Below are 18,177 nucleotides of genomic sequence, written 5' to 3'. Positions count from 1 at the left end.
TGTGAGCGTGTCCTTGCTTAAGAAAAAAATCTCTTTTCAGATGTCATTAAGTTAAGGATCTTGAAATGAGATCATCCTGGATTACAGTGGGTTATAAATCCAATGACCGGTATCCTTATAAGACAGACAGGTAAGGAACATTTAGAATGGAAGGCTATGTGAAGACGGAGGCAAAGATTGCTGTGATGCTGCCACAAGCCAAGAATGCCAGGAGCCAAGAGAAGCTGGAAGAGGCAAGGAAGGATCCTCCCCTAGGGGCTCAGCACCGTGCATGACCCTGACAACATATGATTTTGGACTTTTGGCCCCAGAATTGTGAGACTATCAATTTTTGTTACATTAAGCTTCCCTGTTTGTTACAACAGCCCTTGGAAACTCATAAAGCATGCTAAGTATCTCTACTCCACTTTTGCATTAAATGTTGTCAACCATCCTATAAAATAGATATTATCCCTTCTTAGCACAGAGGTCCCCAACCTTTTTGGCAAGTGGGACCAGTTTTGTGGAAGACAATTTTTCAACGGACGAGGGGGTGGGGAGATTGTTTCAGCATGATTCAAGCACATTACATTTATTGTGCATTTTATTTCTATTATTATTACATTGTAATATATAAAAAATATTATATAACTCACCATAATATAGATTCAGTGGGAGCCCTGAGCTTGTTTTCCTGCAACTAGACCATCCCATCTTGGGGCGTAGTGGGAGACAGTGACAGCTCATCAGGCATTAGATTCTCATAAGGAGCATGCAACCTAGGTCCCTTGCATGCACCATTCACAACAGGGTTCACACTTCTATGAGAATCTAATGCTGCCACTGATCTGACAGGAGGCGGAGCTCAGGCAGTAATGTGAGTGATGGGGAGCAGCTGTAAATTCAGAGGAAGCATTGCTCGCTTATCCATCACTCACCTCCTGCTCTGCAGCCTGGTTCCTAACAGGCCATGGACCGGTACAAACCATGACCAGAGGGTTGGGGAACTCTGACTTATAAAACAAAACTGAGGCTCAGAAAAGCTGTCCTTTGTTTTTTCACTACATACACTTGGTCTTAGGGCCAGTGGAATGAACATCGGTTGATCTTTCATCCAGCATCCATCTCATCTTCTTTTAGTAACAGCCTTTCAGTTTTTCTCTGGGAGGAAAATCCTTTCCCCTTGGATACAAAATGATGGAACTATTAATGAGGCCGTCTTATACCTTTCTAGACAGAGATGAGCCTATGAAATCTGTGTGCATCCCTGACAGTTGGAATCACCTGCAGAGCTTTTAAACAGTAAAACTGATCAGCCCTGCCTCTATACTCAACCCTCCTCCATCCCTACCAAAGAGCCTGATTCCATTGGTTTGGGATAAGGCCTGGGGATTGGTATTTTTTAAAGTTTACCCAGGTGAAAAGTTTAGCCAAGGTATAGGCTTCCTTCATCCTGGAATCTAAAACATGAGCACTGAGACAAAAATAAGTAAAATGGTTCCTGTTTTCCAACCATGGTACCCTAAAGAAGTCAGACAATTATAGCCACAGGAACCCAGCAGCTGGCAGCTTCCTGCTCATAGGAAATCTTGTCCTTCCACTTTCTCTGGAGTCAAGAGCTTCCAATCTCTTATTACTTAGTAATAAGCAAGTAAGGTATCAAGATGTTTCTGTTGCTAACAACCAAAGACTTCTGACCAATTCATCCAGGAACTGGTGGAACAGAAGCTCAAACTTAAGCTTTTGTTTCTATGACACTGAGCCTTCCTAATTAGTCTGTAAGTGATAACTCACCATGTTGCTGGCAAGATGAAGGGTGTTGAGATAAGAAAGAAAAAAACGTTATACATAGAAACGACATGGTCTTCTATATTAAGTCTTTGGGTGGCTTTAGGATCCCAGCCATCTGCAAGTGTAAGCTCAACATTTCTAACACATCATTAAGAACATCCTTAATCAGGAAAAAAAATATATGTACACATTGCAGAAGACAAGAAATCAGTCTCTCTGGGAGAGTAACTAGAATCCATTGTCTTGGAAATTTTGCTGATTTAGACTCCAGATGGGTTGTATTTCACATTTGTTTTCTCCTTGAATGCAGCAACTTCTAAGTTTCTAAAGGCATATAAAACAAGGAAGCTCAGTGCACAGGTAGGAGAATAACATCTTGAAGAGAAACTGGTTTTAAGAACATCAGAAGTACCCACTTAGAAACAAAAGCAACACCGTTAATACAATTTTTATTCTTCTTTAATAGACATAAAGGTAATTTTTAAATGACAGTTCTCTTAGTCACACCTAGGGTATGTGAGTGCACGTACTTGAAAATACAGTAGAGGAAAACAGTATAAGGAATATACTGTTGTAAATTTCCTACATAGTGTACAAAGCACTGTAACAGAATTTGAATGCAAGTAATGATTAATTAAAAATGTATTTTTTAAGCCATAGAGCAATGACTAAAATTTAAAAAGAAGTATAAATAATAAGCCAGTAGTGGAGATAAAATGGAACCATAAAAAGTACTCCATATATAAAAAAGCTGGTAGGGAAAGAGGTAAAGAAGAATAAAGAGCAGATGGAACATAAAGAAAACAATGAGCAAAATAGTAGATCTTAATACAAATTGATGAATAATAACATTAAATATAAGTGATCTAAACATTATACTTAAAAGACAGAGATTATCAGATTGGATAAACAAGTGAAACCCAACTCTATGCTGCCTATAAACAACCAACATTACACATAAAGACATGAGTTAAAAGTAAAAAGATGAAAAAGACATTACCATAAAAAATACCAATAAAAAGAAAGCTGAGATGGCTTTATTAATATCAGATAAAATAGATTATAGAACAAGAAATATTCCTAAGAATAAAGAAAGGCATTACATAGAAGTGGATTGATATAACAACAACAAAAATATCCTAAGTATGTACCTAAGACAGTGTTCAAAATACATGAAACAAAAGCTGTCAGAGCTAAAATAAAAAAATAGACAAAACCATAACATAGCTGGAGACTTCAATACTCTTCTCTCAATAAGTGACAGAACAAACAGGTCAGTAGGAATATAGAAGACCTGGACAACACTATACACATTTAAGGAATCATTGCAGCCTTGGGTTAGGCAAAGCTTTCTTAGATGTGACACCAAAAACCCAATAACTAAAAGAAAATATTAATAAACTAAACATCACTAAAATGTAAAACCTCTGATCTTCCAAAGACACATACTGGGAGAAACTATCTGTAAAACACTTACCTGACAAAGGCCTTGCATTCAGAATATATAAAGCACTCTCAAAAATCATAACAGAAAAATAATCAATAAAAAGTGGGTACAATATTTGAAAAAGATATTTCACCAAAGACAACACAAGCATGGCAATTAAGTACAAGAAGTAATGTTCAATATTATTAGTCATGAGGGCAAAAATTAAAACCTCAAAGAAATGCCTATTATACACCTATCAGAATGACTAAACAAAATAAAAACAAAATGGATAATACCAAATGCTGCTGAAGAACTATTATACATGGCTGATAGGGATGCAAACTGCTAAAACTATGTTTAAAAAGAGTTTGCAGTATCTTACGAAGTCATATATACGGCCCCCATACAAAGTAGCAACCCCAATCCTAGCTAGTTACTTAGGAGAAATGAAAATATATGTTTGCATGAAGACTTGTTAGTGAATATTTATAGCAACACTCTTCGTAATTACCCAAAACTGGCATAATTTTAAATGTCTTTTCAGTATGAAATAAATAAACTGTGGTGCATTCATTCAATGGAATGCCATTCAGCAATGAAAAGGAACAAACTATTGATACATAGGTGACTATCAAATGCATCCTGTTAAGTAGAAGAAAGCAGGTCCAAAAGCTGCATACTGCATGATCCTGTTTTTATGACATTTTGAAAAAGGTAAAACTCTAGAGACAAATAGCAAATCAGTGGTTGCCAGGATTGGAGGTAGAGGAAGGAGGAGGCTACAAAGGCAAATAGAAATTTTGGAGAGTAATGGGCATGTTCTATACCGCAATCCTAGTGATGTTTACGTGACTGTCTGCATTTGTCGAAACTTCGAACTATACACTCAAAGAGGTGAATTTTATTGTGTGCAAATTATATTTTAATAAGCCTGGTTTTTAAACAAAGTAGATGGCTGTAAAAATGTTCTATCAATCAGATGTTCCATTTATTCCATTAATTCTGTAATACTCTCCTTCACTTCAATTAATATACATTTTTATTAACCTTGCTTTTTATGACTATGGATGTATGAAATATCTAATACCTCCAAAGGCTTTGTTTTAACCTCTGCTCATAGAGGTGTTAACTACTAATATAATTGAGAGTGCTGAGCTCTTCTCTGTGTGACTGTAGCCACCCTTGTGATTAAGCTAACAGAGAACAGTGAGATGAACGAAGAAGAGGTTGAAGCAAAACTCAGCTGCTTAAGGGAAGGGCCAGGCGAGTGAGCAGAGGAAGAGAGGACTTGAATAAACACATGCTCCAGAGGAGAACACCCCTGCTCAGCTTCGGCACAAGGTAGCCATAAAAGAAATTACACCCAAGATGGGCAGACTATCGACACTTTTGAGAGAAGCTAGAAATCCTAATTTGTTTTTCATAATGGAAGAGAAAACTTATTTGATCATCTCAGTAGATGCAAAAGAGCATTTGATAAAATTCTATATGCAACTTCTAGCAAACTAGAAATAAAATATTTTTTGTAATTGACAGATAAAATGTGTATACAGTTACAGAGTACAACACGATGACTTGATACATGTACACATTGTGGAAATCCTAATTTTTAATGTGAATGTTCCCATTTCTTTTCATTTCACTTTATTATTATTATTATTATTATTATTATTATTATTATTTTGAGACCGAGTCTTACTCTGTCACCCAGGCTGGATGCGGAGGCGTGATCTTGCCTCACTGCCACCTCCAACTCCAAGGTTCAAATGATTCTCATGCCTCAGCCTCCCGAGCAGCTGGGATTACAGGCCCCCACCACCACACCCAGCTAATCTTTGTATTTTCAGTAGAGATGGGGTTTCACCATGTTGGCCAGGCTGGTCTTGAACTTCTGACCTCAAGTGATCCACCTGCCTCTTGCCTCCCAAAGTGCTGGAATTACAGGTGTGAGCCACCGCGCCCGACCAACTCTCACAATTTTTAAATGTCAGGAACCTTTAAAAAAAATTGTATGGATAAAACAGTAGTTGTCTGCAGGTCCTGAAGTTTGCAAGCATAGTCAAGAAATGTGGGTATAGAGGAAAGAACTATAATAGGACGCATTCAGATCTGATCGTTTAATAGAATGATTTCCAAGAAGTTGCAATAACTATTAAGAGGCGGAAACACAGTGAGGAATTTCGACTTGAGGGATAAGAAGGGACAAGGATGAAAAGAAAATCTATGTGTCTGTGCTAAGTGTACACATGTTGTAAGTGTATGCAGGACAAGACATGAGCATCATTCTTTGGTGTTAGCATGAATGTGGGTAAGCTGTGAGGGGAGGGGCTTCTCCACCCTGATGACATCCTCCTATTTCTCATCCCTGCTATAGACCCTAAGTCCCTTACCAGAAACCCAAAACCCCTAAAGCACTGACAATCCCAAGGTTTGGCTGGTTGGTTGTATTTAATTCATTCAGTGGTCAACACTGATCTGAAGTCCAGCTATTTGGGGTCTTATTATCCTTCTTTATGTAAAGACTCATACATTGCACACAAAGTCAGCGTGATGTGCAAGTACAGGCTGCAACTCCAGACGAAGGCACAGGGTGCCATACCACACATGCATATGACTTTATGCCTCTATTTTTCTATCCTTCCTTCTCTCTTGTAATTCAAAGATCTCAATAGTTCTGAATTTGAAATACATTTGCCCCCACAGATTTCAGAAAAGAGATTGTGGTCCCACATAACCTTCCCAGAAGGTCTCATATGTGACTAATAACCATCGCTAAACTTCTGAGGGCATCTCAGCCTGGCACCGCCCTTCCACTGGCTTTATAGAGGGACAATACATCAACCTCTAATTCAAGGATGTTTTGTCTCTCCTGCCTCAGCCCAAGTCTTCAATCTTAGGAAAAGATTTCTTTCTTTCAATGCCCTGTCCTATTTATGGAACTGCCCAAGAACAATTCTGCCTTTTCCGAACCCTGACAAATTGCAAAGCCTCTAAATCCACAGTCAAAAATAAACAGACAATTGGTATTAAAAATTAATCAGTGGTTTCAAGGATTCCAGAAATCAGCACTTAAATCCGTGTGCAGGAAGAGACAGAGATGGTTTTTTTTTTTTTTTTTTTAAGACAGCAGAAATGTAAACAAGGTCAGAAAACTTTCCTCTCTAGAAGATATCTTACGGTGCAAACGCTTTACGTGTGGAGGAATCCGAGGGGGGAATGAACTGCTGCTTTTGATCATGAGAAACAAACGGAAAATGTATTTTGCAGATGATAACTTGCAGGCCCTTATGCACCCCCAAATCACGTGGTGAACTTTGCAAAGCAAAAAGCAGGGAAAGAAAGCCCCACCAAATCAAGGTTGCACTTAGCTAGAGGGCAGGGGCGGTTCGGGATAGGGGTGGGGCTTCGCTGTGTCCCTAGTTTTCAGTAGTTTCCCTTGCTGTGCAAATATCAGCTTCAAATCCAGTCCCAGTTGCCTTTCCAGCCAAATCACTGCCCCCAGCACTGAACACATGGACATCTGTAACAGCCACTCTCTTAATCAAAAGTAAAATCCTCTGGATACACACACACACACATACACACACACACACACACACACACACACACACACAGAATACAAGCCTTAATGAAGAACAGTCCACACTTGCTTTAAAGGGAACATCCAGCATCCTCGCCTGGTTAAAGTCTCCCAAGGGCAAGGGGCGAAAACCCGGAGGAGGTCGGTCACGCCCTGCTCAATTGGCACCGCCTTCCTCTGCAAAGTGCTTTCTACCCATTCAGTCATTTTATCATCAAAAAAACTGCCGGGAGGTAGGTTGGGAAGAGAATTCTTCAATGGCCACTTTGCATCCAGGAAAACTGAATCCTAGAAACGCTGGAACCTAGAGCTAATGAACAGCAGAATTCAGGCACCAGATTGTGACTGTTGACTCTTTCAAATAAAATAGAAAAGTGCCTCCCTCTCCTACTCCCCCACCCCGACTTGCCCCCCCGTTTCCCTCTTCTCTCACCCCACCCTCCTCTCTACCTGGAGCTCCTAGAAGAAAGGAACACTTACATAAAATATAGCAAACTTGTCTGGTTGGTGTATCTGGGCAAGCGCAGCCTCAAGGAAAGTAGATTTTTCTGGATTTTCAGGCGGTGCGGAATGACTTTTGAAAAGCAAACGCTACTTTTAAACATCCATGACAACTTGTCTCTCAATGCGTTTCTAGCTCAGCCTCAGAGCATTAGGCGGGAGAGGGGTGGCTTTGAGGGTTCTCTGCTCAGAGCTTGGGGCCGATACCGGACCCGAGGCGCCACGCGAAGGCGCAGGGCACCCTTGTGCGCACTTCTGTTTAACCAAATGAACCCGAGACCTTCGCCAGGGCGCAGGCAGCAGGAAAGCGACGCTCTCCTCTTCCTACGTCCTGGACGCGCCCCGGGACTCGGGCAGCTGCTGTCCCTGGCAGAGCCGAGGCCTTCCTCCCCGCCTGCCCCGCGGCTCTTGGGGCCGGAGACCGCCTCTACCCGCCCTTCCCGCCGCCGGATCCGCGCGGCCACTCGGCCGCACACGCACATAATAATAAAGGCCGAAATAACCGCACGGCTACCTTTTGTGAGCCCTGCGGGAGCCATACATTAGCGCCTTTAAATTCCTGCAACCAAAGCAGGGCCGCCACTCCCATTGTAGAGAAGAGGACACTGAGGTGAAGTAGCTACGGACAGGACCGGTGGTGAGCTAGTTCTCATCGCGAGGGGCGCACCCACCTCCCCATCCGCGCTCCCAAACCACAGACGACTCATTTGAAGGAGCCCACAGAGAGCCCCTGGTTTCTGCCATGCTGGGGTTCCTGGTGAGCTGCGCGATGGTGCGCGTTCCTCTAGGGCCAGCACGGAGACCTTAGCGGTTGCGGAAAGGGGATGCAAAGAACCGGGCCTTCCCTTCTGGAGCACCAGCCCCACAGTGCTGAAGCTGTGGATGGGGAGTTGTGGATAGGGAGCACACAGCCGGGAGGAAGGGGCGCACGGAGCGGAGACCCTCTCCTGGACACCAGTTCCACAGGGTGACTGTGCTGGGCCTGGGGCAGGTCCCCACGGAACTCAGGGATGGGGAACAAACACCGTGTCCCTCAGCCACGCCCCCTCCTCATCCGTGGGGCAGCTCTGGGTCTAGGGGGTCCGGGGTGGGAGATTCGGGACTCGGTAACAGCCTAACTTGCCCGGATCCTGGCGCCCAGCTGGGAGCGCCCTTCTGGATTAGGGGCGGCTCGGCATCCGCAGAGGCGCTCTTGGTGGGACCCGCGCCCCCACCAAGGCCCCCGCCGCACCCCTCGCTTCGGCTGCCCTCACCCCGAGCCACCCCGGAATCGGGAAGTTCGCATGCGTCGGCGCGCCACGCACCCGCCCCGGCCTTACCTTTGCCCAGCAGCGCGCCCAGCAGCAGGCTCAGCGCCCCGCACAGCGGCGCCGCCGGCCCGGGGGCCGCACCCTCGGAGCGCATCCTGCGTCCCGGCCGCTCACGCCGCCCGCCGCCAGCCTGAAGCGCAGCGCCCGCCCGCGGCCCTCGCCGGCCGCCCCATGCCCAGGGCCACTCCCGCAGCCCGGTCGGCCCGGCCCGCTGCGTCTCAGCCGTCCGCGGCCCGCCCCTGCCGGGTCCACGCCGCCGCGGCTCGGGCTCTGGCTCCGGCGGTTCCGGCTCCGCCGCTGCTTGCGCTCCGGCCGGGACAACTTTTCTCCTGCAGCCGCCGCAGCCGCCGGACCGCCCCGCCCCCGCCCCGCCCCCGGCCCCGCCCCCGGCCGGGCCCCGCCCCCGCCGCGCCCCGGGACCGCGGGCAGATTGAGGGTGCGGGAGGAGAGAGTGCGCCTGCCCGCCGGGAGGGGCGGCAGATGGAGAACCCCTCGCCCGGGCTAGGGAGGGTGTGCCCGGGAAAGAAGACGGGACGGGGAGGGGGCGTCTCCCCAGGCGGCTGGGACGGCTCCTCCGGGCGGGGGGGGTCCACGCCTTCCCAGAAGAACTCAGCGTTGGCAGCCTCTTGCCCGGGTGCCCAGCGGTCCGCGGCCCGGAGGGTCCTGCCCAGGGACCCGACGCCCAAGGCAGAGCTGGACCCCTTCTCTCCACCCTCCCGTGGTCACTGCGGGACCTGGTGGTCGTCACGCCCCATTCCTCAACTTCAGGTGGCCCTTGTTTTAGCCTGGAGGGCTGGGGACATCTGGAATGCAAAGTCCCGCGCAGCTGCTGCGGGGAGAGCTCCTAGCTGGATCACTGAGCGGGGAAAAGCAGCGCGCAGCGAAGCGTGAAGGCGGGGTGCGGGCTCAGACAGATGCGGGTGTGCACCTGTGTGTGTGTGCGCGGAGGGGGCGAGGCACCAGATCGCAGCGGTGTCTCTGGGAAGGGGACTAGAACGCAGAGGGGAAAGAAAGGATCATTTTTCGCTGCATGTCTGTGGGGCTTCCATTCCCCAATCATCTCCCCCACAACAGCATGTGTTTTATTATCTATTCAGGAGGTGGGGAATAACCCCTCTCCAGACTTGCTCCAGCAATAAGCAATTTCTCTGCAGACTCAGACAAGGAAGATCCGCCCTCCCCGCCCCACTTCGTTCTCTGTGTCTTTTCCCTCTGGTTTCTCTAGCGCTGGCCTCCCTCATGGTGGTGATCCCAGGTGTTCTCAGCGGCTTCCCTGTGCGGTTCCTGATGCTCATGCTAAGGTCTTTCTGCCATGCGTGCTCTGAGCAGTTTGAGGGCGGGACCCCGACTCCCCCTTGTGACTGGGAGTGAAGGGCCATGGGTTCGGAGGTCTCTGGACGTCCCCTCCTGCCCTGGGCTCCTTACCGCGGGCTCAGCATCCCCTCTCACCGTGGGCTGGCTCTATCCAACGTCAAAAGGAAGCCTGAGCGGTCTTTTCTCACCATCAGCGCAGGAAAGAATTTCAAAAGAATAAACGAAATCCTTGATTGAAAGAAGAGAAATGTAAACGAATGATCCCCTGCAACCGCAACCCCAAGTCTTATCTCCCCACTCAGCCCCCAAGGAATGAGCCAGGCATAAGGAGAAACTGGGACGGAGTGGGGCGAAGGCCTTGCAGGGCACTGGCCAGAGTGGGAGGCTTTCTCCTGGGGTGGGGCCCGGAAGTCTGGGCCAGGCTGAGGGGAGATGGCTCCCTTGTTTTCCTGGCCAGCTCTACTCACATGAGGTGGGGAGAAGGTAGCTTGAAAACTAGCCAGGCCCCAAAGGGAATGGTAAAAACTTGATTCTCATAGGCCTGGATAGCAGATACTTGATTTTTAAAGTGGATTATGCTGATAATTGCCCCGTTCCTCAGTTCATTCGGCTAGTGTAGACCTGACCTTGGGGGTAGGGGGCAGTTATAAAGTGGACCTGGGCTCCTAAAACGGAAGATAGGTTTTATTCTCAGTGTTTTGAGTCTGCACATCACTGGGGAATAAATATATATATTTTTTCATTTAAATGTTCCCAGCATGAAGGAAAAATACACAACATGTCCCATTGTTTGTAACTGAGGATGGGAACCTGCCTTGTCCTCTCTCCTCTCTGTCAGATAAAAGGGACAAGAAAATAAAAAGCCAAAGAAGTGCCCGCCACTCCCCTGTTCTTCTGTGCAGCCTCATAATGTACCTTCTTTCCACATCATTTCTTTCCTTTTGGCACAGAACATTGCTGTCCCTACTGCAAAGACAAGTCGGGTCCTGGACTACATCTCTATGATGCAAATAATCAAAACCAGGGGCTATGAAACAAGCCACAGCAAAATAAATAGTAATTTCACATGGGGTTGGAATGGGGAGAGGATTCTCAATCAGATAAGCTTACTGCACAGCACCCCAAAAGTATCCACTGTCTTCAAGGGCTCCTGAATCACAGATATCCCCTGAGACTATGACGCCTCCAGGCATCCCCTGTGAGAGCCTTCAGGAGACCCAGCAAATGAAAGCTTCTCTGCAAACCTTCCTTTAGGACTCCATTTCATCTATTGCATGTCCCTCTCAAGAGCAGTCAAACAAACATCACACAAAACTGAACAAACAAATAAAATAGATGATATAGTCGATTTCTCTTTTGTAGGTAAATCCACAAAAATTGAGGTTCATGGGCTAATAAAGTTTTCTGTATTTATTTTTTTTTAAGTCATGTATCATTTAACCCCCAAATCATTAATTCCTTAACTTAAATTACTTCCAGATGGTTTTCTGAATTTCCTAAGGAACATCAGAGGCTGCTAATCTCCTCAAAGGCTGTTGCAGAATTCCTTAAGGACTGTGGGCACATGGAAGCACTTAACATAATTTATGGGAGAGGAGAATGATTGAAAAGAGGAAACTTGCTGCTTTCACAGGGGCTCAGGGTTCCTAAGTCAATGAGGCAACTGCAGATTGGTTTGTTCATGCTTAAATGTTAAATTGTTAATATCGCATAAAATGAGGGATGGAACTCATGACTTTAGTTCAAAGGCTTCTTGCATTGTCTATCTGTAGACAGGGGACTTCTGGATATATATTGCTGAGGACATGGAAAAGAAGGGCTATATGTTGGCCTCATGAAACAGCTATAGTCATCCCGAAAACTCAGTATCAAGTCCTGACTATGGTGCTCACTATTAGAGACAAAAAACGAGGAAGGAAAAAAGGGGGAAAATGAAAGAAAGATCTATGCTTAGTTCTGTGTCCTGCCATTGTTCTTAAAACCTATAGGCACTATCTGATTTAATCCTCTTCACACTCATGGGGTGTATTATTATTATCCTTGGACATTTTATTCATTCATTCATTCAACAAATAGGTGTCACTTGCTTACTATTCATGAGGCCCAAATTTTGGGGTTCTACCAGTGAACAAAATAGATGGAGGTCCTAAATTCGTTGACCTTACATTCTAGTGGAGGATGCAGACTCTAAAGTAATACACAAGTAATTGTATCTGATAATGCAGCAATATGTGTTGTGAACAAAAATAAAGCAAAATAAGGGAAAAGTCTGATTTGGGGGTGCAACTTTAGGAAAGTGGGTGAAGTGAGAGCAATTTTTGGGAAAAGAGCTTCTCAGGCTGATGAAAATGAAAGTGCAAAGACCCTAAGCTGGAGTCCTGAAAGGTCTTATTTTTCTTTCAGAAGGATCACTCTGGCCACGTGTAGACCACAGCCTATAGGGGTAGCCAAGGAAGCCTGAAGTCTGATTAAGAGCTGGCTCAAGGCACCCAGGATGCTGGCACTGGAGTAAGAGGAGCAGCATCGTGAGGTTCAGACATGGACCAGTTAATGATGCCTGGTGGAAGTGAAGCCAGCGGGATGTGCTGATGGACGGGTGTGGACTGTGGAAGGGAAAGAAGAGGCCACTGTTTTGGTCCAAACAACTGGGTACCTGAGGGTTCTCTTTATGGAGGTGAGGAAGACAGAGGGTGAGTGATCTGGGTGGGTACATTGGTACAGATGAGGAAACTGAGGCTCATAGAGGAGGTTAAGCCACTTGCTGGTATGTGACAGGCCATACACTGAAAATCAGCTCTCTGCGCTCCCCAGAAGCAGCCAGAACCACCAACCCTAAGGAAAATTGAGTATTGCATTGATATGAACATAAGCCCTATGTCATCCCCTCGTTCATTAACTCCAGGTCTAAGTCTGGCTAAGGTAGAGAGGAGTCAGAGGTGTGGAATGTGGAAATAATATATTCTTCCTCTCTCCGTGTGGATAACGATTCCAGCCTTTATTCCATTTAATGTAAATATATCTAGGGAACATTTATTGGGGGCCATTTGCTGTCTGCCCTTGTTTCTTTATTTGTTTGCTTGCTCATTCCTTGCTCCATGTCAACTCCATGAGGGGCAATGTCTGACATGCTCACCCCTGTATTCCCAGCCCCTACAAGTGTGCACGTGAAGATAAGTCCTTGTCCAATGAATGAATGAATACTGTAAATCCATAGACTATTGGCCTTACTTTACTAATGAGGAATCTCAGATTCACACATTTTGCCTTTAGTTCATTTAGCTGTTAATAGTGATGATGATGATAATAACAATTAACATTTGTTAGGTGCTTGCTAATTGTCAAATAATCTCATTAACAACCCTATGAACATGTACTCTTGTTGTCTCCAGTTCACACAGAAGAAAACTGATGTCAAAGAAGTGAAGTGGCTAGTTCAATGCCACTCAGCTAAGAAGAGGTTGAGCTGGGATTTAATCTAGACCATCTGCCTTCAGAGTCCACACTGGCAACCACTCACTAGACTGATGGGTGTGTGCTCAGGTGTGCCTGTTTCCTACACCAGATGTCTAGGAAACTTGTGTTAGCTCTCACTTGCTAGGTCTCTCTTTGTGTCAGGTTTCACTTGTTGGGCCCTTTTATTTTAAACAAGCACTGAAGAATTGTCCCTTTGTAACTTCTACTTACCATCCCAGACAACATCCTGAGACCCTTATGCTGCTCTAGCACTGCTGCTTGAACTCAGCCTGTATGGAGCTTAATCGACCCTGAAGAGGGCATGGGCCCAGCATCCCCAGATAAGATGCAAGATGCAGGTGACTTTTGGCCTGTGAAAACAACTTTTAAGATGGATGCTCAAATGCCCATACCTGGTCAAATCATCCTATTTTCCACGTGGTACCTGTTGAAAGCCCAGATTCCTCTCACATTTGTGGTTAAGACCCACAGAGTGGACTCTCCACCCTTCACCCTTCCACTAGGGTTCAAGGTCAGCAAATGATCAATTTACTATAGGAATTAGGTTAGCAAAGCTTCAGATTAGGTTACAAATGGAAGTAATCACACTGGTATTTCCTTAACCGTATTCACATCACCATCATCATCACCACTATCACCATCATCAACATCATCATCACCGTTATCGTCACCATCATCATCACCTCACCACCACTATCACCATTGTCATCACCATCACCATCATCATCACCATTATCATCATCATCACCATCATCATCACCATCACCGTCATCACCATCATCATCACCATCACCATCATCATCACTATCACCATTGTCATCACCATCACATCATCATCACCATTATCATCATTGTTATCACCATCATCATCATCACCATCACCGTCATCACCATCATCATCACCATCACCATCATCATCACTATCACCATTGTCATCAACATCACCATCATCATCACCATTATCGTCACCATCATCATCACCATTACTATCATCATCACTATCACCATTATCACCATCACCGTCATCATCACCATTATCATCATCATTATCACCATCATCATCATCACCATCACCATCATCACCATCACTATAGTCATCACCATCACCACCATCATTATTACCACTATTGCCATCACCATCATAATTACCATCACCATCACCACCATTACTATTATCATCACCATCATCATCACAATCAACATCATCATCATCATCATCTCTAACACTTGCAGATTCCTTATTCCGTGCCAGGAACTGTCTTAAGTACTTTGACAGGTGTGGATTCATTTAATCCTCACAACAGTCCTATGACATTACTTTTGTTATCAGCCCTACTTACACATGAGAAAATTGAGATACAGAGTTTAGGAGACTTATCCAATGTCACGGAGCAACTGATTGGCAGAGCTGGTATTCAAACTCAGCTATCCCGCCATAGACTCCCTGCTCTAAATAGACATTTCTCAGATTTTCCTGTGTATACACGTGACCTAGGGAACTTGTTAAAATGCAGCTTCTGATTTAGGTGCTAGGGGTGGGATCTTCTCCTATGCATTTCTCCCAAGCCTCCAGGTGATCTTGACATCGTGAGTCAGTGAGCCACCTTTGAGTAACAAGTCCCTAAATCATTACCCTATTCTGCTCCCTATCTACTCATGCAAAGTCATATTATCCAAACCATATTTATTTGAAAATTTCACTGAAGTTAAGCTCTTTCCTGCTTCTCAGTATAAATCAATCACAAGCATATTCAGTGCATTCTGTCATTCCAGAAGAATCTTGAGACTAGAGAATTCATCCCGCAGTTAGTTAATCATGGCTATTTAATACACACTCCTAACTGAAACCAGTATTTGGAGTGGGCAGGTGCAGTGACTGACTTTGGTCTAGTTAGTAGCTGCTCCATCAACTGAGTCCCTAAGTGACCTTAATGGGCACAGAACCCTGCCAACCTGCAGTGGACATGCGCAAAAATGGAATGAGTGGTGAATGTTTGCTGTTGTATGCCCCTGAAAGTTTGGATTATTTGTTACAGCACCTTCTCATAACCCATCCTCATTGGAACACCCAGGCATTCAAATTCATTGCATGCCCACTCACTCAGCTGCATTCCTGTTCCTTTTGGATGATCAAGTCTTGCAGGAATAAGACCTGCTCTGTGTCTATGCATTCTTCAGTTCAATAGTAATTGTTGAGTGAATTACTTATAGGCAGGGTGCCTGCGCTCTGACAGCCCATTAGGCGGGATAATATGCATGCACAAATATCTCAAATCAGCATCGGAAAATAGGCACATATTAAATGTTTTAAGGGCCTAGAGAAGATAAAAATGATTTCACTACCCACCTTCCCCCCATTTATACTAATTATCCTGTTCCCTCTACTGGTTCTGCCCAGTTTTCTCCCTCCAGAGACCTTGTACTTGCCGCTCCTCTTCCTGAAATACTTTTCCTACCATGTCCCTCTCCTTGCGAATATTATCCCCTCAGCAAAGTATTTTGTCCCAGGGCCACATCACCAGAAACCAGCACAGAGCCTGAACCATATCCAGCACTCAATAAATACGACTGAAGAAATTTCATGATGTTTCACGGACTCATTTAATCCTGATCACAGGCATCAGGAACAGTGGGAGATTAATAGTGGGGATGCAAGGAAAGAAAGACAGGAGAGCAGGGTCTTTCTGGCAGGAAGAATGAGACAGTATGCAGGACAGCCCATAAACAAGAATGGAAGTTGTTGTAGCCAGTCAGTTCTCATGACCACCAGCCAGAAGATGCCGATTAAACCAGCTCCAACATCTTGGCATTGAGTGGGGCTGTGTTTTACTGTTATATCGATTTCACCCTCTCCACCCCTACGTCTTTGGATTTATTTTCTCAATTTTGTAGTCCTTACTTATAAGGACCTAAATGTTGAATTGTTAATAGAAAATAATTCAAACTCATCCACGCTACGAAATGCATACAGAGTTCAGTTCCAATATTAAACTACCTTTAAAATGCCCCTTCTGGCCGACCATGATCCGAATCCTAAGCTATGGGATTACTTGTGATTCACAGCAGATCCAGCCAGGTTCTGGGAAGGAGGACGCTGGTGACTTTTATGTATGATTAGCTCCTTTCAACCACCTTTCTTAGGGGCAGACAATCCAGGTAACTAAAGGTGCTTCATAGAAAGACCCACTGCATTGCTTTTAACTCTCCTTAAGATTCTCTGATGGCTTGTTTAAAAAGATTGAGCTTCAAATGGAAATCTGCCAAAATTGTGTTGTTTTGACACTTGGAACAATGGAATGCCAATTCCATTAATTTATATGGGAAATATCTCAGCTCCAGACCCACACGCAGCCTGGGAATGGTTCTAGAGTAAACAGCGCTCCCTGGTGGCCCTGGCCAGCATTTGTTGCTAGCAGAGAAAAAAAAATAAGAAAAACTCAGATTTGGGGGTCTAAGTGGCAAAGGAATCAGAAGGGTGTCACTACGTTCAGCAGCATTTCACACTAATGAATGTCTTTGTTCTCAGGAGGTAGTAATGGTCACTACTGACTCCTTTACCTCTGACTTGTAAGTAAAAGTTGTGATACCCCCTGGGGCAACCCATCTTCCATATGTTCAGTAAATAGTGATGCTTACTTAAAGCTGTGCCCTGGATAGAGCTCAGGAGATGGCCGTTTGATCTTTATGGAGCATCCGAGAGATTAAAGCTCAGCCCAGCTGGGAGCAGGACCAAGGTTGGTGGAAGGCAGGCATTAAATTTTTGCCTCCAGCTCACTACAAAAGGCATTAAGCTTACAGTGTTTAGGTTGCCATTCTGCTTATGGATGGAACTCAAATGCCACTGTATCAATCAAGGTTTAGTGAGGGAAACAGAACCACTAGGAACAGGAATCTATTTTTAGGAATGAGATCTTATATAATTGTGGGAGAAGCTAGAGCTATAAGAGCCAGAAGAGGGAGTCAGAGGATAAGCAGAAATTACTGACCAGCTTCCCTGAAGCTCTGGCATGGGATTCAGGACAAGCTGAGCTTTCAGTCTATTTCAGGGGAACAAATTGGAACTCGCAGGAGGATCTGGGGAGGCAGGAGTCTCCAGCTACCAGACTAGGAAGATGAAAGGGGTACTGTTCAAAAAGTGTTTGAAGGAGTTGAGCTTTCAGCATGACCAAGTCAACATCTGCTGGATGGATCTTCACACAGGTAACAACCATAAACTCTGAATAAGATACAAAACAAAAAGAGCAACACAAACACATCAACAACACCACAAAGACTTCCAGAAGGCTATGAAAAGTGAAGGAAAACGGGAGACTCTGGAGGTAGGTAAGTTGACATTCGGAAGGAGAGGCATGGAGTGACTTTCCTGTTTTGGTGGCATTTCCCCTAAAAACAGGCCAAAATCATTGCTGCAAGGGACAACTAACACTCCTGTAGAAACTCACTTTTTCGCCGGGCGCGGTGGCTCAAGCCTGTAATCCCAGCACTTTGGGAGGCCGAGGCGGGCGGATCACAAGGTCAGGAGATCGAGACCACAGTGAAACCCCGTCTCTACTAAAAATACAAAAAATTAGCCGGGCGCGGTGGCGGGCGCCTGTAGTCCCAGCTACTCAGGAGGCTGAGGCAGGAGAATCGCGGGAACCCGGGAGGCGGAGCTTGCAGTGAGCCGAGATCGCGCCACTGCACTCCAGCCTGGGCAACAGCGTGAGACTCCGTCTCAAAAAAAAAAAAAAAAAAAAGAAACTCACTTTTTCTTTTTTTAAATTATTTTTTATTTTTTGTGATGGAGTCTTGCTCTGTTG

General features: G+C 45.2%; 1 protein-coding gene across 1 annotated transcript in view; it reads right to left on the bottom strand.

The window, feature by feature from the left end:
• The window catches only part of TMEM132C (transmembrane protein 132C), a 439,369-nt gene extending 430,480 nt beyond the window's left edge, over positions 1-8,889 (bottom strand). The window contains exon 1 of the mRNA XM_015109695.3: positions 8,600-8,889. Within this exon, the coding sequence (XP_014965181.3) occupies positions 8,600-8,684 (85 nt within the window). The 5' untranslated portion in view covers positions 8,685-8,889. The remainder of the gene's footprint in view (positions 1-8,599) is intronic.
• Between the last annotated feature and the right edge of the window lie 9,288 nt (positions 8,890-18,177).

The sequence above is a fragment of the Macaca mulatta genome, chromosome 11, assembly GCF_049350105.2.
Source record: "Macaca mulatta isolate MMU2019108-1 chromosome 11, T2T-MMU8v2.0, whole genome shotgun sequence".
NCBI classification, from domain to species: domain Eukaryota; kingdom Metazoa; phylum Chordata; class Mammalia; order Primates; family Cercopithecidae; genus Macaca; species Macaca mulatta.
Note: the sequence above shows the minus strand (reverse complement) of the source record. Positions and strands in the feature narration are given on the sequence as shown.